Source organism: Orcinus orca, chromosome 7, assembly GCF_937001465.1.
Source record: "Orcinus orca chromosome 7, mOrcOrc1.1, whole genome shotgun sequence".
NCBI classification, from domain to species: Eukaryota; Metazoa; Chordata; class Mammalia; order Artiodactyla; family Delphinidae; genus Orcinus; species Orcinus orca.
Window position 1 is genome coordinate 26,314,878 of NC_064565.1, and position 23,423 is coordinate 26,338,300.

Below are 23,423 nucleotides of genomic sequence, written 5' to 3' on the forward strand. Positions count from 1 at the left end.
CAGGCCATGTGATCTAATCTATAAAATGAAATACGCTAATGTAAGAAAAAGCATTTGTGTAAATGTAAAGATTTTATAACTGAACAGCATTTATCTGTTGTATACTAATCACTGAATACAAATCGTATCTGTGACAATGTTTAACAATGCTCTCTAATCAAACGCTGTAGTGTCTAGCCCTCACTAAACAATGATTTATTTATTCATATATTGGGTATGTTAAGGATAGAACACGGACAGACAGGTGCATGTGGTGTTGAAATTCAAGTAGGGCACGGCACAGGATAAACAACCACAGTCATGACAGACTGTAATAAGTTATCAGAAAAGGAAAGGAACAGAACAATGGGATAGAGAGTGGATGGAGTTGGGGAAGGCCTCTCTGAGGATCTGACATTTGAACGGAGACCTTAGGGTAAAAAGGAGCTCGTCCTGTGATGAGCCATAAGGAGGGCATTCCAGGCAGATGGAACAGCAGTGCAAGGGTCCTGGGGCAGGAAAGCACTCCAAAGAACAGGCAGGAGGTCTATGAAGCTCAACGTGAGCTCCCAGGAGAGACGGAGCCTTATAGACCGTGTTCAAGTTTGGAGTTTACTCTGAATGTGATGAAAAGTGCTTGGAAGTTTTGAGCAAGGTAGTGAGTTGATCTAAGTTTTAACCCTTACCCTGGCTTCCAAGTGTAGAACAAACTGTAAGAGGACAAGAGTGGTAGTCGGAGACCAGCTCAGAAGCTTCTGTAGTGGTCCACGTAGGAAATACTGGTGGCTTGGACCAGGCAGTGGCAGGAGATGGGGAGAGGTGAGCACATGAAAGGAACTGGAGTAGAGCTAACAGGACTTGCTGCTGGGTTGGACGTGGGCATGAGGGAAAGAGGAGCCACCATTGCTTTGGCAGCATCTCTCCTGATAACCCAGCTCCAGAAGTGTGAAGATAAGAGAGTGTAGGCATCCTGGATGCTGGATTCTGGAACCACACTCAGGGTCTCATTCTGGGCATTCCAGACAGTGGGACTCTACCCATGCTCACTTGTGAGATGAATTAAAGGGGCCAGGAAGGTGCCTGAGAAATACAGTCTGTCATGCATGACCTAAGCTGAAAAGCCCTAAAAAAATTGATTGGGAAATGTCTTGCTTAAATAAAACTTCACAGGAAGGAGGGTTGGAAAACACCTTTGAAAAACTGCTTTTTAGTTTTTCTTGAATGATCTCACTTCTGTCCAGCCTTTACTCCTCTCCTTAGAACTGACGCCGAGGGATGAGGGAAGCCTGGGACAGAGACCCTGCGAGAAGGGGGACAGGGAGAAGCAGCGAGGGAGGGGAGAGAGGAAAGATGGTGGGACGGAGACTTGCTGGGCTCCTCAGCCCTGGGAAATGTTGGAGTGCCCGGGCCATTCTTCTCATTAGCTTTGCCTTTGTGTCTGTGTCTAGGAGTGACTGTTCAAGCCCTTTCCACGGTTCCCGTCATGTTTAGCTACTGGGTGAGTGTGAAACCTCAATCCATCTCCTTGGTGGGCGAGGGCTCACTCACGTCCAGCTCCCTAGCAAGTAGACAAATGCCTCAAGTCTCGAACATTGCCCACCCAACTCTCCACCCCTTCAGAGATCAGCAGGGTCCCTCAGCTTCTCACACCACACCGTCCCCTCCCAGGCCTGTCTTCCTAGTCATGTCCTTGCTCTAGACCTGCACGGTCCAGTATGGTAGCCAATGGCTGCAGGTTGCTATGTGACTCGAATTGCATTTCCACTGGACAGCACAGTTCTAGACCCAACCTTAATCTCCATCAGAACTGACCTGTCTGCTGACTCATTCCTGCGGTGCCTAGCTTAGTAACTGACAAGCCAGCTTATTCAAAAGTGATAATGATTTTGAGGCAGGGGAAGTGATGATAATGGCCTAATATGTTGCCTCTCCCATGGAAATATACAGTTCAAAACAGGATTCCTAGAGTTGGATGCCTTTCCCCGAGTGATTAAGTCTTGAGTGCTAAAAGTTTCAGGCATGATGGCAAGCCTGTGGAAGCACATTTTTGTACATAGTTGGGGGTACACTAAGTACCCTCTCAACCAAATAAACATTCACACGTGTTGTGATTTAATAAGCAATGGAAATACCACCTGCTCACACTTACTTCCTCCACCTGTGCTCACGATTCTAGTATTAGTGATTCAATCCTTATCTGTTCCTATCATGAGATTCACTACTTAATAAAATCCCCTAAGACCTCGAGATACCTGAATTTACCAGACTGGGTGCTATTCTGACTGGGCAACTGGGATTGCAGGCGAATACCAAATTCTTAGCAGTGGGGTGGGATGATGTTGAAAGATAGCAATAGCGGAGAGATTACTCTTGAGTGTCACTGCCAACAGGAAGGACACAGAGAAGGACAGACAGGAACAGGAGAGGTCCATAAGCAGCCCGGCATCCTCTGAGGAGGCGTGACAAGGAGGTGCCCTGAAATCGGGCACTCACCAGGCCCAGCTCCTGGGGTTGGGAGGGGGGATGCCTAGGTGTGCAGCCCTGCAGACTCCTGTCTGCAGTTGGTGGGGTGGCCCACCCTCATTCCATGTCTAGTGTAGGATTCCAGGCCCTTCTGATTACAGCACCAGTTTTTCTAATTAATCAGCAATATGCTAGCAGTTTTCTTTGCCTTGGCAATGAATGGCTTCTGGGTCTCCTGTGGCCAAGGCCTAACTCAGGCTGTGCTTCAGCCTTCTGAGGGGTAAAGCCACTGAGAGTGACAAAGGACTGAGCCCTGAGGAGGTGCTGATCAGAGTAAATATCTAAAGAAGTAAGTTTTGAACCATGTGCTTTCCCTTACCTGTCTGCACCAGGCGAAACCTCAGGACACTTTAGAGCTGTGCCAGCTTCTAAACAATGACCTAGCTGCCACTGTTGCGAGCCACCCAAGGAGGTTTGTGGGTCTGGGGACATTGCCCATGCAGGCCCCTGAGCTGGCGGTCAAGGAGCTGCAGCGCTGTGTGAAGGAGCTGGGCTTTCCGGGGGTTCAGATTGGCTCCCACATCAACGAGTGGGACCTGAACGCCCAGGAACTCTTCCCAGTGTACGCGGTGAGTACGTGGCGCTCACTCTCGGAGCGTGGCCAGGCACTGTGCTCGGTGTCCCTGGGTGGGAGAGATGCCTGATGACATGCTAGATGTAGGGGGAAATGTGGAAAGAGCTCCCCCAAATAAGTGGGCCATCCTACTAGAAGAGGGACAGGTGGAAATGCTTCCCAGGCCAGCCCTAAGTTAACTCAGTGAAATCTCTCTTCTTTCTAGCCCCCTTGATCTCCTTTTAAAGTTTCATTTGGAATAAAATAGATAACCAACCAGGACCTACTGTATAGCACAGGGAACTCTGTTCAATATTCTGTAATAACCTAAATGGGAAAAGAATTTGAAAAAGAATAGATACATGTATATGCTCAACTGATCACTTCGCCGTATACCTGAAACTAACCCAACATTGTTAATCAACTGTGCTCCAATATAAACTAAAAATTAAAAAAAATTTTTTTAAATAAAGAGGTTATGTAAACTGGAAAAAAAAAGTTTCATTTGGAAGCCAAAATACTACCCTCACCACAGCCACTGTGCAAAAGAATCAGGTTAATGACATACCCCAAAGTATTTGTTTTTGCTTTGGAAAAAAGTTCTTATCATTTTTCAAAATTATGAAATAATTTAGAAGAACCTGCAGAAAATACAAAAATGTTTAAAGAGGAAAACAGCTATACATAAAATAAATAAGCATCAAGGATTTACTGTATAGCACAAGGAATTATACCCAATATCTTGTAATAACCTGTAATGGAATAGAATCTGCAAAAAACAAACCAAATCACTATGCTGTACACCTGAAACTAACACAATATTGTAAATGAACTATACTTTAAATAAATAGGAAAACAAAAAGAACCCATAATTCTGCCACCCAAAGATGAGTAAACACTGTTAATAGTACATTTCATTTATCTTTTTTTTTTTTTTTTTTTTTTGCTCTACGCGGGCCTCTCACTGTTGTGGCCTCTCCCGTTGCGGAGCACAGGCTCTGGATGTGCAGGCTCAGCGGCCATGGCTCACGGGCCCAGCCGCTCCGCGGCATGTGGGATCTTCCCGGACCGGGGCACGAACCCATGTCCCCTGCATCGGCAGGCGGACTCTCAACCACTGCGCCACCAGGGAAGCCCCATTTATCTTTTTATTTGCATACATCTGCATATTTTATATTTTAATGAAATTGGAAATACACTATACATGTGATTTTTTAATAATGTTTTTAATTTTTGCCTGCATTGGGTCTTTGATGCTGTGTGCAGGCTTTTCTCTAGTTGCAGTGAGCAGGGGCTACTCCTCGTTGTGGTGCGCGGGCTTTTCATTGTGGTGGCTTCTCTTGTTGCGGAGCGTGGGCTCTAGGCACGCAGGCTTCAGTAGTTGTGGCACATGGGCTCAGTAGTTGTGGCTCGCGGGCTCTAGAGCGCAGGCTCAGTAGTTGTGGTGCACAGGCTTAGCTGCTCTGCGGCATGTGGGATCTTCCCGGACCAGGGCTCAAACCTGTGTCCCCTGCATTGGCAGGCAGATTCTTAACCACTGTGCCACCAGGGAAGCCCCTAAACATGCGATTTTGTATCCTAATTGAGAATTTCCAACCTAAGTGAAAATTCTCTCAATGCATGATTTTAAAATAACTGCATAATATTCCAATATATGGATATGTTTTATTTAACCAACCCGCAATTAAGATACTTTTTAAGCCATATATTTTTTAAATGTAGTATAATAAAAATATGCAACAAAAATAATACCATCAAAATGTTAACATTTGATGAAACTAGATGGTAAATATATGGGTGTTCATTTTAGTTGTTTATAACTTTCTATATTTGAAATATTGCATAATGAGATACATTTTCAAAAACACAGTGCCATCCATTTCTGAAATATCCAACAGAAGTGTCCACAGTCCCATGGTCCTCTCTACCTTCTGTTCTTTCTGTACATAAATCTGCTTTCCTTAATTCCAGGATTCAAGATGCATAATTCTTTACTCAATTGCATTTTTTTAAAAATTTCTTACTTGCCTCCTAGAATTATAATAGTATCATTTTCTGTTATTTTCACTGTAAATGCAAAATCTTCAATAATGAATTCAGTAGATGTTGGTAGACTCATCAGGCAATATAATCACTGATGATTTATTCATTTAATATTTATTGAGCTCTGACTACAGGCAGAATGCATTCCATGCTTGTATCTGTGGACACTGCCCACCAGTTGGGGGACTGCCTGTTAAATTGCCTCCTAATGACCTGAAAGATTTAGTTAATGTTCCTCTAAATATCAAACTCCCAGAAGATGATTGGCTGCAGTGGCTGAACTGATCCAGTGAATGTTTTCTAGAAACTTTAATGAGCTCTGAAAGAGGATGTATTTACTTGTGCATCCAAATTGTTTCAGCACAGTATGAGCAAGTCTTCAGCTGTAGGTCATTTTAGGATTCACTGGAATCGGCTTTATGAATTACTAAGGGGCTCAGAACGCAATAGCAGCCCATTGGGGTCCAAATGGATATTTTCATTTATGCGACCAGCTCAATCAATCATTCTAACTAGGCTGTTTTGGGGGCTACCAGTCTCTGTGGGGATTCAAAAGAGCATCCTGGCCCCATCTGACTTGTGGATGTCCTGGGGTTGATAGCACATTTGTTTGGTTAGCAAGACTTGCCAGCCTTAACACTATCTAACTTGCATCAGTAACGTGCTGAAACAAATGAGAGGAGTTTCTGTGAGCCAAGTTGGCTTCGTCATCTCGAGGGCAGCCTGAGCTCCAGAGCACCCAACTGTCCCCCTTATCTCCTAGACTTCCCTTCTTAGTGAGCAAACCCAGCAGCACACGCTCAGGTCAGTTTTCAGGTACAAAAATGATTTTGTGGTGAGTACGAAGCAAACAGAGTGGTAGTGGCAGACTGCCTATCATTTATCAGCCAGAAGACCTGAGTAAGTTACTTAGCCTCTATCTGCCTTAGTTTCCTTCTCTTTAAAATGGGAGTAATAAAAGTACTCATCTCATAAAGGATTAAACTAGTTAACAATTGTAAAATTGCTATATATATTAAAAATATATATTAAATATATAAAATTAGATATTATATATAATATATAATATGTAAATATATAATAATACATATGTTATATAAAATGGGAGTAATGAAAGTGCTCATCTCATAAAGGATTAAACTAGTTAACAATTGTTATGTATAAAATATGCTATGTATAAAATATGCTATGCTATGCTATGTATAAAATATGCTATGTATAAAATAAATATAATATACAAAAATATACGAGTATATATAATATATATAAAATGCATAGTAGTATATAATATACATAGGATATATATTATATATAAAATATACATATATATATAAACAGCTTTGGCACATGGTAAATGCTCACTAAATTTAAACTATCATGATTTTGAGGGTATAAGTGGCTTCTTTTTATATTCTCTACAATGTCTCACATGCAGAAGGTGATCAGAAATATTTGTTAATTTGAATTGAATAGAAATGAACCATCACACGTACACAGAATAAAGCTTTATCCTTATGAGGAGTGAAATCCCACCAAGATACCAGGATCACATGCCTTTGTCAAGCCCAAACCATCCCAAGAAGTTGATACTCTTTCCAGCCTGCATCCGTTATTAGAAACCAATCAGCTCCTCTCCCTTCAAAAGATTTCTATCTCTTCCGCTCCCCAGAACCTGTTGATTTAGGAGGGCTTTCTTCAATCTGCCCGTTGCCTGCCACTTCCAGAATCCCCTATTGTCCCGGGATTATTTCTCCATTTTGAAAAGGCTTATGTACACAAGTCACATTGCATCAGCCTGGTTAGCCCAAATGTTTATATGTAGAGGTAGGATGATTCACCCCAGCACCCCGATATATTTGGAAAAGAAATGGTCCAAGGAAAATCTGTTTTGAAACTTGACAAGCAACTAATATTAAAAGCCTGTTGTGAGGACTTTTTCTAATTAACCATTGTGTCGAATAAAGGTCATTTCCTCCAGATGGTATTTCTATTTCCCAGAAGGTCCTGGAGCAGGTTTGCTCATGACAGTCTTTTCAGTACCTGCCTGGCTGAGGCACTGAGAGCTCTTTCCTTTCTAAAGTCATCTCATACACAGTGGACTCTTCAGGCGCTCAGCTGTGGTCCTGAGGCTTTGTGAGTGCCTGTAGATCCCAGAAATTCCCACCCAGTGTCAGGCTCGGAGTGGCCAGATGGCGTAGGTCAGGCCAGTTATGAGCCCCTGGCTCCCAACCCATCACTTCCTCACTTTCCACATCGTCGGGTTTCCAAGAGAGGGAGAGGAGGGAACACTCCACCCCTGACTTCAACACTACAATCTAAGCAGTCCTTCCGAAAGAGGGGACCAAACAGGAACCAGCAGGGGAAATTTCCTCACGTTTGAGGTGTGAGATCAGTCCTTGAGTGTTTTGCTCTCAGCCAAAGTGTTTCAAGGGTAGATGTTTCATCAACCTCAATGGTAAATCCACCAACACCCTTGTTAATTCTAAGTGTTCTTTTTAGTTGCCAAGCAGGAGCAGAGTTTATCAATATTCTTTTATATAGATCAGAAAAAATTTCAAAAATATTTTAGTTTATTTATTCAGATCAATATAGACCCAGAGACAAGCAATACCCTAAAATAGTGCCCTATAATTTGCTGGCTCATCCAAATAACCCCCTCACTCTCTCATTGCTTCTTTGAAGGAGGCTGAAAAGCTGAACTGTTCCCTATTTGTGCACCCCTGGGACATGCAGATGGATGGACGGATGGCCAAATACTGGTTCCCTTGGCTCATAGGTTTGTGTCAGCTTGGGATCTGGAAAAGAGAGTCAAGCCCTTAGTTTTTTCCAATTATCTATGGGACCCTATTATGTCAAAGAGAGAAAGTATGAATAACTAACGGGATTGTGAGTTATTGAGCTCTTACTCGGATAGTGCTATATGTATTACCTCATTTAATTTTTTTAATTGAAGTATAGTTGATTTACAATGTTTCAGGTATACAGCAAAGTGATTCAGTTAGATTACCTCATTTAATTTTAATCTTATCCACACAAAACTTTATGAGGTTGACACTATAATAGCCAGTTTTTTTTTTGTTTTTTTTTTTGGCTGGGCCACATGGCTTGCAGGTTATCTTAGCTCCCCAACCAGGGATCAAACCCGTGCCCCCTGAAGTGGAAACTCGGAGTCCTAACCACTGGACCACCAGGGAATTCCCTGTAATAGCCATTTTATAGATGGAGAAACTGAGTCTCGAAGTGGTTAAGTTGTGCAGGTCACATAGTTAAAAAGTGAAAATGGAATTTACATAGATCTGTCTGACTCCAAAGCCACCACCTCACTACACAGACTCCCAAAAAGGCTCTGCAAAAAAGTAGCCATGCCTGTCTAATAGATTTTGAGAAGCCAATGATCGCATCAGCCCTTACAAATGAGAACCCTGGAGTTACAAACAGAAAGAAGGTCAGCTTCTACCGCCTAAGGATCTGAGACCCTAGATTGCAGATGACCAGGCTTTCAAGTCCCCTGTTACCTGCTCTTTGCCACCTGCACTGTTCACCCATGGTTCCACCTGAGGGTAAGGGAAGGGCAAAGAGGAGAGACCTTTACTGAGCCTACCAAGCTCTGGATAGGAGCTGGTCCGGATTCTCTTTCTGCTCTGACATTTCATGCCCTTGTTATTGTTTTTGGAGACTGAATGTGTTTAGTAAGGCAGCTTCCTACCCATCCCCCACCAAATTCTTGAGCAACAATTAGTCGGAAGAGATAAACTAAGTAGCCCCTGTGCTCTCTGGCTTCTAAGAAAATCTCATCCTAATTCACACAACACTTTGACAAGTTCCACAAACTTATTTGCATTGCAACTTCCCACATGAAAAACAAAGGAGAGCATTTACATAGAGGATCATTTCATCCCTCATTATGCAACACATATATTGATCCTTTCTAGCCACACCAGGCACTGAAGATGTACCAGACATGGACAAAACCTCTGCCCCCCTGAAGCCTGAGTTGACAAGTACACAGGTCATAAACAAACAGGCTAATTTCTGAATTTTATACTGGATGCAAAGGCGGTCTTTAGGAGACTGGAGGATTCCCAGCAGGGCAGGGCCATGATCCAATTTACATTATAAATATTCCACTTTGGCTCCTATATACACAATTGTGGGGTTTTTGTCCAGGTAGTTAATGGAAAGCAGAATCACAGGACCAAAGGGAAGGGATGCTGTCTATCCCCCCGCCTGCAGGAAACTCTGCCCACAAACCACTCCCAGACAGATGTGAATCCATCATGCTTCCAGAATTCTCAAGAGGCCAAGGATCCAGGGAGCCAGGGGCATCTCTGTCCATGGAACAGTGACAGGCCAAAGGCAGGATGAACAACCAGTAAAGGCCCTCTAGGCAGCCAGAGAATCAGGCTTCCCCAGAAGGCCCAGGGCTCAGTCACAGAGCCCCCAGAGATTTCTTAATCACAGTCTGAAAAGCAGTCATCTGGAAATATAGCCCAGATGGACTCCATGGTGGTGAAGGCATCGGGCATGGACCAGCTGCCTCTTCTAGAAGCACAAAGCACTTGAAATAATTCATTTTAATCCAGTTATTTTCAACCTCAGCTCCAAGAAGCAGTAAAGATTTGGCAGGAATATTAATATTAGTTAATATCTATTGAGCACTCACTAAGTGGCGAGAACTAACCATTCTTAACCCCAGTTTACAGATGAGGAAATTAAAGCAGGGAGGCAAATCATATTTGTCGAGCCCCTGCAATGTGAAGCTCTGGCCAAGAACTTTCCCAGCATCATCATTTGCAAGGTTCATCAAAGTTGCAAGAACTTTCCCAGCATCATCATTTGCAAGGTTCCACAACAGCCTTCCAAGATGGGCAACACTGTCCCCATTTCACAGGTGAAGAAGCCCAGACTCGGGGGCATTAAATTACTTGTCAAAGGCCAAGAAGCAAACAGTTGGAGGAGAAAGGGTTCAGCCTAGACTCACTGTACTCTGCTTGCCCCCCTGCACACAAAATGGAAGCTGGGAGAATCAGGACAAAAGCCAGGTCCTCTGGCTCCTTGACTCTTCTAGCCATTAGATGACTCTACTTGCAAGTGGCAAATAGGAAGTGTCAGATGGTTTCTGCTTGCCAAAGTCATGGCCTGCGTACAACCAAGCCATGCTAGGGCACAGGGACCCTGCGCTTCTCAGCAAGGTCCCATTCCCCTGCCATTAACATCACTGAACTTCTTGCTCATGATGACAAGCGCTATACGTCATGACTGTTTCTTCTTCCAGGAATGCCCGCAGAGACCACCACAGCCATTTGCTCCATGATCATGGGTGGAGTGTTCGAGAAGTTTCCTAAACTGAAAGTATGTTTTGCACATGGAGGTAAGACCCTATCTGTATTAGTCAGCTTGGGCTGCCGTAACAGAATATGACCGCAGACTGGGCAGCTTAAATAACAGAAATGTATTTTCTCACAGTTATGGAGTTCCCAGATCAAGATGCCAGTGCAGCTGGTTTATAGTGCGGTCTCTCTTCCTGGATTACAGAAGGCCGCCTTCTTACTGTGTCCCCACATGGCCGTTTCTTTGTGTGTTCACAGGAAGAGAGAGAGAGAGTTCCTATGTCTCTTCCTCTTCTTATGAGGACACCAGTCCTGTCAGATGAGGGTCCCACCTTATGACCTCATTTAAGCTTCATTATCTCCTTAAAGGCTTTATCTACAAATACAGTCACATTGGGGGTCAGGGACACAATTTTGGAGGGACACAATTTAGTCCTGGTAGTTGTTCTAGTTATAAAGTATATGATGGTTCAAGGACCAAATTCCATTTCTGCAGACAAGTTTAGTTTGGTTGGCACAGTTTACTTGATTTTGTTTTGTTTTTCATTTAAATCTCTCGTCAGACCACAAGCTACCACAAGCTCTCCAGTTTGCAATAGTCCCTACCATTCACTATTGTTTACAAACAGGCCTGTTTCATTCATTTCCATTTCCTGCTTGGTCCCTGTAGGTAAGTGAGTTTGTGACCCTTGAATACACACACACAATATCAAACTATACACACTGTTCTCTAATCCGCTTTTCCTTCTCAACAGCACATGGAGACATCTTTCCATGTCAGTGAGTACAGAGCTTCATCATTTTTGATGGCTGTATACATGACAATGCATTTTATGGATATGCCGTCATTATTTAGATATTCCCCAACTGAAAGGCTCCCTCTGTATTTTTGTATTATAACCAAGCTACATTTGAAAACCTTGAGCACACATCTTTATACACTTGTCTTCTCTCTTTAGGATAAATTCCTTAAATCTGAATTTCTAGATGAGTTAAACTTTATTCTTTTTTCTGGGTCTTCTCTCACATTTGGAACCCAGTAGATCCTTTGTAAATACAGTTAACTAGCTGGGCTACAGTAACTTCTCTTTGCATACAACATGAGGGTTGAAAAGAATCCTTTTCAATTAACACTAGTCCCTCAGGAATGGGCTTTACTTGCAGGTGGTTCCTTCCCCTACACAGTAGGAAGAATCTCCCATGGATGCAGCATGCGTCCAGATCTGTGTGCCCAGGACAATCCAACCAACCCAAAGAAATACCTTGGCTCCTTTTACACGGACTCCTTGGTTCATGATCCTCTGGCCCTGAAGCTATTAACAGATGTCGTAGGAAAGGTAAGCCAGGGCTGCCATTTGGGTGACTTATGGGGAGCAGAGTAGAGGATCAGCAACCAGTTGCTTGGTCTCTCTTTGAAAAAGGGATGGGAGAAAAGGCATTAGAAGAAAAAGGAGGGACAGTGAGGTTCGGGATTAGGTCTGCTTGCACAGGGTATCCAATCCAGAACCTCCTTCAACATAGACCATGTATCAGCAGGGAGCCATTATGGATGTACGCCAGGGAAATCCCAGATAAGCCACATGGCTGGGTAGCTCCCCAGATAAATTCTTCTTCCTTACGGTCGCCTCTGTAGTGACCGTAAGGAAGTGACACATCATGATGAGGTAAGCAGGAAAGAGCCACCAGTTTTGAGGTCAAATTCACCTGGGTTAAAATCCTGGCTCTACTTCTTACTGACTAGGTAAAGTGTGACTCTAACTGTCCTCATCCACTAAATGAAGAAAACTGGAACATTAAAGAGGGGGGGATGGCACTGGCCAGGAAGGCAGGGGAAGATGATAAAGGGTCTTGGGTACCACCTGAAATGTTTTGCTGGAATAACATGGCCTTTGTTTTGAAAACCATTCTCTCATTTGGCCCAAAAGACCAGCACGGTAGTGCTTTAAACCTCACAAGAAAAGGCCTTTCCTCTTCTGTGGTCTGCTGGCAGCTCTCCTGTTGGTGGCATCTCCACTTTTAAGTATTCTTTGGAAATGCTAACTGAGCAAGTTTAGACAGTGTTTAGAGCAAAGGTCAGTCTGAATTAGTAGTCTGAAATATTTAGTATTTCAATTCTGTTTGATTACTTACAGATAGCAATAGAAGGCTTCCAAATTTACCCAAAGAAAAAAACTCTTTGGGGTTTCTAAAAGAATATGGACATATGTGTTTAAAGATTGGCAATATGGTGCTTGGATTGAGAGGAGATGCTAAGGCATTTAAAATCTTGTTTAGCAGAGAAAGTGGTCCATTATTTGAAAGCTGCAAGTTACTGTTCTATCTCCAGAATGAAGACTTCATCTCACGTTAAAGCTGACTGTTTCTCTGGCTTGAGAACCTCTCTAGAATATAAATGTTGAACATTCTGGTTTGGGAATAAGTTATGTGGCTGAGCTACGTGTCTGAGCCTTCTGGCTTTTGTGTTGTCCCTGCTGAAATGGGTGCTTAGCAGCTGGTTGTGACTGTTGATTATCATTGGATTGGACAGAGGGGCTATGGGCAGGTGTGTAAGTAGGAAACTACAAAAAGGAGAAGCCGAAAGAGTCTGTAAACCCTGGATTTTGAGCAATGGAGCAGGGGGAGTAGGAAAGCGGCGTGGAAGTGGGGAAAGGGTCAGTCTAACTACCTCCCATCAAGTCTAGTACCCCTGGTGTTCCTGGCAATGGCGACATCAGGAAAAAACACCCTTGGCAAATATAACATCTATCTTACGAGCAATACCATCAGCAGTGAGGGAGACCATCAGCCCCTTCAAACAGCATTCAGGGCAATACACATCGGCCAGGGGGTCACAGCAGAAGAGGAAAAACACGGCAAGTGCCTTGTGGTAACCAGTGGATAGACTAGTTAGTAAGTATATCCCTTCTGTGGACCCCCAGAAAAACTCAGAGGGCACTTTGCAAAGTTGCAATGTTGCAAAGGTGCTAAGATCTTGCATTCAAACTGTGAAGACTTGAGTCCCTATACCTTGGGCATCAAAAGCAAAAGTGACTTCATTTTATGTGACCTCACAGGCTGGTGAATCTAGGACATAGAAGCAGTATACATTAATAATTTAGGATTCTCTTTAAAATATTAATGCTTCCTCCTTCTAGTTATATTCACATTAGCAAAACCTTTCAAAAACAATCCCCAAACCAGAATGGCTAAGGAAAGTCCTAACAGGACAGCTAGTCTAGAGAGCAACTGTCCCTATTTGAGCAAGAGGACAGAAGGCTGTGGATCAAATGGATTATTTGATGTGTTTGAATTTGAAACAATGATTGCCAGGCATTCATCGGATCTGTTAATACATGAGTACCAAACAAGCTGTACATATATAGAAAATTAAGCAAAATAAAGAAAAGGAAATAATTAACTCCAAGAAAACAAACGTCCATATGAAGACAGATAATCATTGTATATTACCTGACTCAGCAGTGAAAACTATTTATATTTATGGTGTAAATATTAAGCACTGGCTTAACTGAAAATTGTAATTCTACTGGGAAATTGGAGAAGTTGGGATGAGAAAGAAATTCTCCATGATCATAATGCGAAGTCAGTAAACACTCTCTAAAGCTAATAAATCGAGAAACAATAGTATAATCTCATTATCTGAAACTATGAGGGTGATTATCAGAAGATTCATGTTAAAAGGTAAAAGTGGCTGTCTTGGGATGCAAAAATGGATAGGACTGTTTTTGATAAGAAAGATATTAGTAATATTGGATTGTTTAACTATGTGTAGGTATTATTTTGATAAATCAAAATTTTAAATAATACCTTCAGAATAAATAGATGTATGTCATACATACACCAAAACCATATATTGTGTACCTACTATTTCTAAAATTCCCTCTAAACAGAAGACGTGAATTACATAATCTCTTATTTTCCTCCCATCTCTAAAATTCTTTGCTTTTAATCCATATCTACTCTTTTTTTTTTTTTTTTTTTTTTTTTTGTGGTACGCGGGCCTCTCACTGTTGTGGCCTCTCCCGTTGCGGAGCACAGGCTCCGGACGCGCAGGCTCAGCGGCCATGGCTCACAGGCCCAGCCGCTCCGTGGCATGTGGGATCCTCCTGAACCTGGGCACGAACCCGTGTCCCGTGCATCGGCAGGCGTACTCTCAACCACTGCGCCACCAGGGAAGCCCTGTCTACTCATTTTTAAAGACAGAGTGCAAAGAATGCTAGTTATATGTTATCAGTCTATCACTGTGAAAAATATGAAAAAACTTATTGCCTCCCTACATTAACATGACCATAGACAATTCACTTTACATATTGAGGTGGGTAGATTTTGAGAGGTCCATTTTCCTCCCATTATGATTATATCGCAATTTTGGCTAGATCCATTGTTAATCTATTGCTGTGTAACTAACTGCCCCAACTCAGTGGACTAGAACAACAATAAACACTTACTATCTCATATGGTCTCTGTGTCAGGAATTTAGGAACAGCTTAGCCATTTCAGGATTTCTCACAAGGTTGCAGCAAGTTGTCAGTCAGAGCTGCAGTCACCTGAAGGCTTGACCAGGGCTGAAGGATTTATTTCCAAGGTGACTTTTATATATTACTGGCACACTGGTGCTGGGTTTTGGCAGGAAGCCTCAGTTCCTCCTCATCTGGGTCCCTCTACTCTCCAAAGAGCTGCTTGAGTGTCTTTACAACATGGCAGCTGGCTTTCCTAAAGAATAAGTGATCTGAGAGACGGAGGTGGCAGAGGAAAGGAGAACAAGAGAGAGATGGAGTGTGCGCCAGGCAGAAGCTATCCTTTTATGACCTACCCTCAAAAGCCACATCACATCACTTCTGCCGCATTTTATTCATCAGAAGCAAGTCACTAAATCTGGCCCACATTCAAGGGGAATGGAATTCGGCTCCACCTATTTTTTTCGGCTGTGTTGGGTCTTCGTTGCTGCGCGTGGGTGTTCTCTAGTTGCAGATAGCGGGGCTACTCTTCGTTGCGGTGCGCAGGCTTCTCATTGTGGTGGCTTCTCTTGTTGCGGAGCATGGGCTCTAGGCGCGTGGGCTTCAGTAGTTGTGGCGCGTGGGCTCAGTAGTTGTGGCTCGTGGGCTCTAGAGCGCAGGCTCAGTAGTTGTGGCACATGGGCTCAGTAGTTGAGGCACGTGGGCTCTAGAGCGCAGGCTCAGTAGTTGTGGCACGTGGGTTCAGTAGTTGTGGCTCGCGGGCTCTAGAGTGCAGGCTCAGTAGTTGTGGCACATGGGCTCAGTAGTTGTGACACACGGGCTTAGTTGCTCCGTGGCATGTGGGATCTTCCCGCACCGGGGCTGGAACCCGTGTCCCCCGCATTGGCAGGTGGATGCTTATCCACTGCACCCCAGGGCAGCCCAGCTCCACCTGTTGAAGACATGTTTGTAAACCACCACACCGCACACTCCAGCCACCTAAATGCAAACTACCTTTAGTCCTCCCACACCACCCCAAAGTCTCATTCATTTACAGCATCAGCTTAAAGTCCAGGATCTCACCACTTAAAGTAACTCAGGGATGACACTCCTCATGCACAGTTTCTCTCAACCTTAAGATTTGTGAACCACAGAGACAAGTTCTTTACCCAGCACACACTCATGCAACACTATAAAATGGTGAGACATGCAAAGGATAGTTGCTATACACCCTCCACTCCAAAAGGGGAAAATCAGGAGGTTTAGAGGAGTTACTAGTAACTAGCAAATCTGAAATCCATTGGGCACATGTTAGCAGTTCCTTGATTAGAACTCAGAATACAGGAATGATTCTCCACAGCTCTTGGTTCTACCCTCTGAGTCATCCCTCCTTTTCCATGAAAGGGAGCCCATATTTGCGGCTGAGTAGTTTCTACAGACTGCTTCATGCCCCTACAACTTTTGAGGCCCAAAAGCTTCTTTTCATTTTATTCTATCCATTCCTTTCAATCCTGCTGGTGTTTCTGCTAATACAATTCTCTTAAAAACTTTGCAGATCATAACAGCACTGATGACTACGAATGTGGCGTTAGTGTAGAGAACATTGTCAATGATTAAACGGTAACAAAGTTTAAGAAAAAACAAACAAAAAAACTTTGCAGGTCTTTCGTGAATCTTATTAGGTTTCAAACCATTAGGCAAAAGCCCTACTCACAAATCTCTGAGAAAAGCCCTCTTCTGCAAAGGCTGCTGAGGAACAACACTCTTAAGTGTCTGACAGTGGTTCTTTGAGGCACTGCCTTAAATCTCTTGAGGTCATAACACAGATATTATAGTCATATCTTGGCTTCATTTTTAGACTATATTTTTCTGATTGTGCCCTGGAGTTAATCTTTGCCAGAAAGCCATCTCTAATTTTAGCATCATTTGCCATTGGAGGGGCTGGGAATTTTCAAACCCAACAGTTCCTGGCTCCTTTATATTTAATAGTCCTTCCTTTAAGGCACTCCCCTTGCATTTTACTATAAGCAGCAAGAAGCAGCCATGCAGCACTTCTAACACTTTGTCTGGAAATTTCCTTAGATCTATCACCCAGTTTATTAAATATATTTTCTACTTTGCATATTACTGTAGGTGACCGTGTTGCTACTTTTTTTTTTTTTTTTTTTTTTTTTGCCACAGCATAGCAAGGATCTCCTTTCCTCTAGTTTCCAATAACATTGTCCTCATTCTCCTTAAAGTCTTTACTGGTAACCTCACAGGTTATCAAGCTTCTAATAACAGTCTTTACAAGGATCTTCAGTCTTCCACTATCTCAAGGTCCTTCCAACTTCCTCCCACTAATCAGTTCCAAAGCCACTCCCACATTTTTAAGTTTTCATTATGGCAACAGCCTACTTCCAGGTACCAAAATCTGTATTAGTTATCTATTGCTACATAATACATTAACCTAAAACTTAGGTTAGCTTTAAAACAACAATGAATATTTATTATCTCATTCATTTCCTCTGGGTCAGGAATCCAGGAACCCCATGGCTGGGCAATTCGGGTTCAGGGTTTCTTATGAGGTTCAATGAGATGACTGCAGCCCAATAATATCTATCTATCTATCTATCTTTCATTCTTTCACCCTTTACTTTTTTTTTGCACACTACTTTACACTAACTTAACCCCAACCTCTCCACCAATTTTATAACTCTCCTCTCACTACACTTAAATACATCAGGTACAGTAGTCTATTAATTCCTTCTTCTTGAAAAAATATATTCAGGAGTCTCTGACTTGCTCTAATATGGACTGGGCTGCTATTTAGACCTGCTGCACAGCTGTCATCTTGAATCTCCCCTTTGTACTCCTCACATTCTCTCTCTCTCTCTCTCATTGGGTTCCCTGCTTCCTGAGCCCTATGATTTTCCAATTTCTTGCTTTATTCCTTCATCTTGGTAGGGAACATCTTCCAATAACTTTCTAAGAAAGACAGTATGGGAGATGAAATTTTTGAAACCTTAGTTATTTCAGTATGTCTTTATTCTTCCCTTACAGTGAGTTAATTGTTTGGCTAGGTATATAACTCTAGCTTGGCAACTGTTTTCCTGAGTCATTTTAAAGACATTTTTCCATTGTATTATGGCTTCCAGAGTTGCTGTTGAGTAATGTAACTCCAGTCTAATCCTTGAAACTTCATATAAAACCTACTTCTTTCCCCTTCACTCCCAATCTCAAAGACTCTAAGATTTTCTTTTTGTCCTAAAATTTCCCAGTGATGTTACTCAGTATGGGACTGTTTTCATCCATTATGCTAGACATTTGGTGAGCCCTTTTATTCTGTAAAATCTTCTTAATTTATTTCTTTAATGACTTCCTTCCCTCTGTTTTCTCTTTCTGGAGTTCCTAAAGTTGAACCTTATTTTTCTTCTGTCTTACACCTCCCCTTTTTGAGCTTTTGTTTTACTTTCTGGGATATTTCCTCAACTTTATTAATAAATCCTTTTATTTAATTGGCTTTTTAATTTGTTTAATTTGAAAGAGCTGTTGTTACTGTTCTTGTTCTGTAAACGTTTTTAAAGCATCCTGTTCTTGTTGATTGAGTTCAATATCTTTTATCTCTCTAAAAATATTAGTAATTTTGGGAAATGTACTTCTCCCCACAAGCCTTCCTCCAATTGGCTTTTTGTCTTTTTTTTTTTTTAAGTCTCAGTCTTTCATATTAAATGCTTTCCTCAAATGTCTATAATCCTTGGCTGTCTGCTCATATTTAAGAGCGGTCACTAAAAGGATGATTGGAAGTCTCTGCATATGGATGGGGCCTGTCAAGTGTGGTTTTCTCTACAGAGTAATCCAACTGAGCCATATTCTTTTGAAACTCCAGAAATCTGGTCTTTCCTTTTTGATTTATCACTTTCCCAGAGAAGCTCTTTCAATCTTCTTACCTGAATGGTAAAGGCCTGGTTGCCAGCATCCTGGGAACTGAGTAGGGAATAAAGGCTGGGATGCTCAATTTAAAAAAAAATTTTTTTAATTAAATTTTTTTTTTTTTTTTACTTTTTGGCCACACTGTGCGGCATGTGGGATCTTAGTTCCCCGACCGGGGGTTGAACCCACACCCTCTGCAATGGAAGCATGGAGTCCCAACCATTGGACCACCAGGGAAGCCCTGGGATGCTCGATTTTTAATAAATAAACTTTCACTAACCTTTTGCTTTCAGAACATTCCACACTCTCAACTATGCCTGATATCTCCCAGTTCAGAGACTCTCTGACCCTTTCACCCCCTTTTGAGACTAAATGACCAGTCTTTTGCCAGGATGAGGGGAAAGCAGACACTGGACTTAGGGAGATGATCTAGGGTCTAACTGCTTCTGAAACAGGCTTACAATGAATCCTCCTGTTGTTAGTTCTTTGTCTCTACTTCCAGAGGCACCTGGTGCTATCAATTACATATATTTGGGGGCTTGGTGATATAAGCCAGGTTACTTTTTGGCTTATCTCATACTAGCTAAGAATTTCTTTCTTGGTCTTCTAAAGTTAGTTACTATTATCCAACTTCTTTCCAGTTTCTGAAGTTTTCTTCTTAGTTCTTCTATCCTGTTCTCTTTGTCCTTGTGGCTATATGCTCTTCAAAATGCACTTTACCGTCTTTTTAATGGGGTTTCAAATTGTGATCCTCAGACCAATACCAGTCCACAAAGAGTTTGTTACCAGCCCATGATGAGAGAAGGAACTTGTGCCAGAATGCAAACTGAGTCACTAAAGACACCATTTAGTTTAACTGACTTTTGTTTTTAATAGCAAGACTTTTTCAGTAAAGGAAGCAGTGCATTGATTTACATTCTGGGGTAAGCTCCTTAGGTCATCATGGACAACTGAAAGACCAGTTTGCATGCATGTATTAATACTGGTCTTGAGCTTTCCTCCTTTTCGCTAACAAAATTTATCTTACCTATATTGCATCCACCTATAGCCCAGCTTCCAGCTCCCTGAAGTCATTTTCATGGTTATGGGCAATTAGAGGTCAGCAGAAACTACAGCAATAGAAGGGGTCTGGCTAGATTTTCAGAAGTTAAAGAATATTCTAGTCCTCTCTCTGGCTTGGGTTGAAGGTGGAAGGATGAGAGATGATATGCACATCTTCAGAGTCTTAAGATTTTTTTTTTCTACCTTTTTTTTTTTGGCCACGCCTCACGGCTTGTGGGATCCCAGCTCCCCTACCAGGGATGGAACCCGTGCCCTGGGCAGTGAAAGTGTGGCATCCTAACCACTGGACCACCCTTTTTCTACTTCTAAAAGTTAATCTATTAATTCAACTAGAACACCTAAAATCACATAACTTAGTTTATAAATATTACTTTTCCACATTTACACTTCATGAAACAATTTTGTTCAAATATGCATCTTTGACATAGTGCCTTGTCATTATTAGAAACACCATTTGAGGCATTAAAATTGTTTTTAATAGCATATAAGCATTGCAGTAAATAAACTCTTTTAATGAGAGTGTCTGTTTCCTAAGTTTCTAAATATCCAAGCTTCATCTCCAACCAAGTATCATTAGAATTTTCTTCTAGAAATGGAGGAACTACAGGACTATCCCTATGTTATTCACACATAGCATTCTATTCACTACTGCTGTTAGTCTTTTGTTTGTAGTTTGTACTTTCCAGTGGTTTCTGTTAGTTTGCTGATTTGTTTCTGATTTGTTTCTGCGTGCCTGAGAAATGTGGTAAAAAATGATAATACAATTAAGAGTAGAAATAAAAATAGAAATGAAGATAAAGTGGAGAAAAAGAAGTCCTAGAAATCCCATTCTTGTGAAGCAAACAGTAAATGATGCTTAAGAGTTTAATGCTATACAACATAGTCATAGCTGTGAGAGATATGAGTAAATTATTTGATCTCTCTAAACTTGTTTCCTTATCAATAAAATACAGATAATAATAGTACGTAACTCTTGGGGTTGTAGACAGCGTTAAATAAGAAAACCACATAAAGTATATAACACAATTCCAGTCCCACAGTAAGTGCTCAATAAAAGCATTTGACAAAGGTACATACAGACTTTCAAGAATGAAACTACAGTGAGAACAACTGTGACAGCATCAATCAATTTGCAAGATCTTTCATTCATCTTGAAATGTTGAAACCTCAGAATAATACAATCACTGCAAAATTGAGATAAAGGGAAAAAAATTCTACTAAATTAAAGTTCACAACAAACAAAATGTGTCTCCTTCTGAAGCAATGATGTAAAATAAGGCTTGGATCTTCTATGGCAATTTAATCAAAAGTGAAGAGGGAACAAGATAGAAAGAGGGAAGAGTCTAGAAAGCCAAGCACATGCCGAGAGCAGGACACATGCTCAGAAAAGACATGACAGGAACCTAAGCTTTAATCTCTCTCTGATCTTTAGGCTCAGTATCAGCAGGGTGTGAATGCTAGGGTAGAGTTGTAAATGGCCTGGCCAAGCATTAGAGGAAGGCCCAACACAGAGCCAATCTGCGAAGACCAAGAGAGGTTTTTTCCCTTGTCTTTTTTGGTTCTCTTTTTGCTCTAGGCATTTAAGAACATCTTATCAAAACATGAGCTGACCACAAGCTTAAGGAACAGACTGCAGAGAGCATATACAACAAAGAATAAGTCTTTAAAAATAGTTTGGAAAAGTCACTAAATAAGCAAATACAAAGCACACAAAGGAACAAGAACAAACCCAGAGAAGGAAGAATCTGATTACCAAAGTTACCACATTATACTATTCAAAATGTCCAGTTTCAACAAAAAAATTGAGGTATGCAAAGAAAAAAGAAAGTACAGCTCATTCCCATGAAAAAAAGAAATTGGGCTTCCCTGGTGGCGCAGTGGTTGAGAGTCTGCCTGCCGATGCAGAAGATGCATGTTCGTGCCCCAGTCCAGGAAGATCCCCCATGCCATGAAGCCTGCGCATCCGGAGCCTGTGCTCCGCAACGGGAGAGGCCACAACAGTGAGAGGCCCGCGTACCGCAAAAAAAAAAAAAAAAAAAAAAAAAGAAATTAACAGAAACTGTCACTGGAAAAACATTGGACTTACTAGACAATGACTTTAAATCAACAGCCTTAAATATGATCAAAGAAATAAAGAAAATCATAGACTAAGAACTAAAGGGAACCAGGAGAACAATGACTGAACCAAAAGAGACTATCAATAAACAGATAGAAATTATAACATGAAACCAAATAAAAATTCTAGACCTGAAAAGTACAATAACTTTAATGAAAAATTCACTAGAGGGTCATATACCTGATAAGGGACTTGTATCCAAATATATAAAGTACTCTATATGAATAGCTAACAAGCACTTGTAAAGATGTTCAGCATCACTGGTCATTAGGAAAAGGCAAATCAAAACCACAATGAGATACCAATTCTCATCCTTACCAAGATCACTATAATTTTTTTTAAAAAGTGGAAAATGTTGACAAGAATGTGAAGATATTGGAACTCTTGTACGTTGCTGGTTGGAATATAAAATGGTGCAGCTGCTGTGGAAAACAGTTTAGCAAATCTATAAAAAGTTAACCACAGAATTAGCATGTCCCAACAATGCCACTCCTGTGTCTATACCCCAAAGAATTGAAAACAGGTTTTCAAGCAAATGCTTGTACACAAATGTTCATAACAGCATTATTTGCAATAGCCAAAAGGTAGAAACAACCCAAATGTCCATCAACAGCTGGATGAATAAACAAAATGTTGTATATCCATACAATGGAATATTATATTCAGCCATAAAAAGAAATGATATACTGATACACACTATAACATGAATGGACCTTGAAAACATGCTAAGTGAAAGAAGTCAGACATAAAGGTCACGTACTGTATGATTCCATTTATATGAAAAATCTACTATAGATAAACCCACAGAAACACGAAGCAGAATAGTGGTTGCCAGGGGGTGGGTGGGAATGGAGAGTGACTTCTTAATGTGCATAAGGTCTCCTCTGAGAGTGTGAAAATGTCTTAGAACAAAATAGTGGTGATGGTTGCACAACTCTGTAAATGTACTAAATGTCACCACAGTATACACTTTACAATGGTTATTTAGTTTTTTTTTTTTTTTTGCGGTACCGGGGCCTCTCACTGTTGGGGCCTCTCCCGTTGCGGAGCACAGGTTCTGGACGCGCAGGCTCAGCGGCCATGGCTTACGGGCCCAGCCGCTCCGCGGCATGTGGGATCTTCCCGGACCGGGGAACGAACCTGTGCCCCCTGCATCAGCAGGCAGACTCTCAACCACTGCGCCACCAGGGAAGCCCTACAATGGTTAATTTTTATGTTATGTGAATTTCACCTCAATTTTTTTAAAAAAATGAAGAGGCCTTTCTCTGCAAGATAGACTTTCAACCACCCAAACCAAAATATCTATTCATATGTTCTTTTATTTTTAAAAGAGAAACCAGAAACACCTGTTCCACAAAATAGAAAGTATTTTATCTTAGAGTAAAATAAATTGTTCACTTTTAGAAGTAACAATGTTATTTTGGGACATTTTATGCCCCAATTTTTACAGTAGGCATACATGTGATCTTGTC

The 23,423-nt window shown here is 41.6% G+C and overlaps 1 protein-coding gene across 1 annotated transcript in view; it reads left to right on the plus strand.

Moving 5' to 3' along the window:
* Positions 1-23,423, plus strand: part of ACMSD (aminocarboxymuconate semialdehyde decarboxylase) — a 62,377-nt gene that overhangs the window by 21,554 nt on the left and 17,400 nt on the right. The window contains exons 4-8 of the mRNA XM_004265436.2: positions 1,428-1,477; positions 2,835-3,071; positions 7,781-7,874; positions 10,374-10,469; positions 11,593-11,765. Of these exons, the coding sequence (XP_004265484.1) occupies positions 1,428-1,477; positions 2,835-3,071; positions 7,781-7,874; positions 10,374-10,469; positions 11,593-11,765 (650 nt within the window). The remainder of the gene's footprint in view (positions 1-1,427; positions 1,478-2,834; positions 3,072-7,780; positions 7,875-10,373; positions 10,470-11,592; positions 11,766-23,423) is intronic.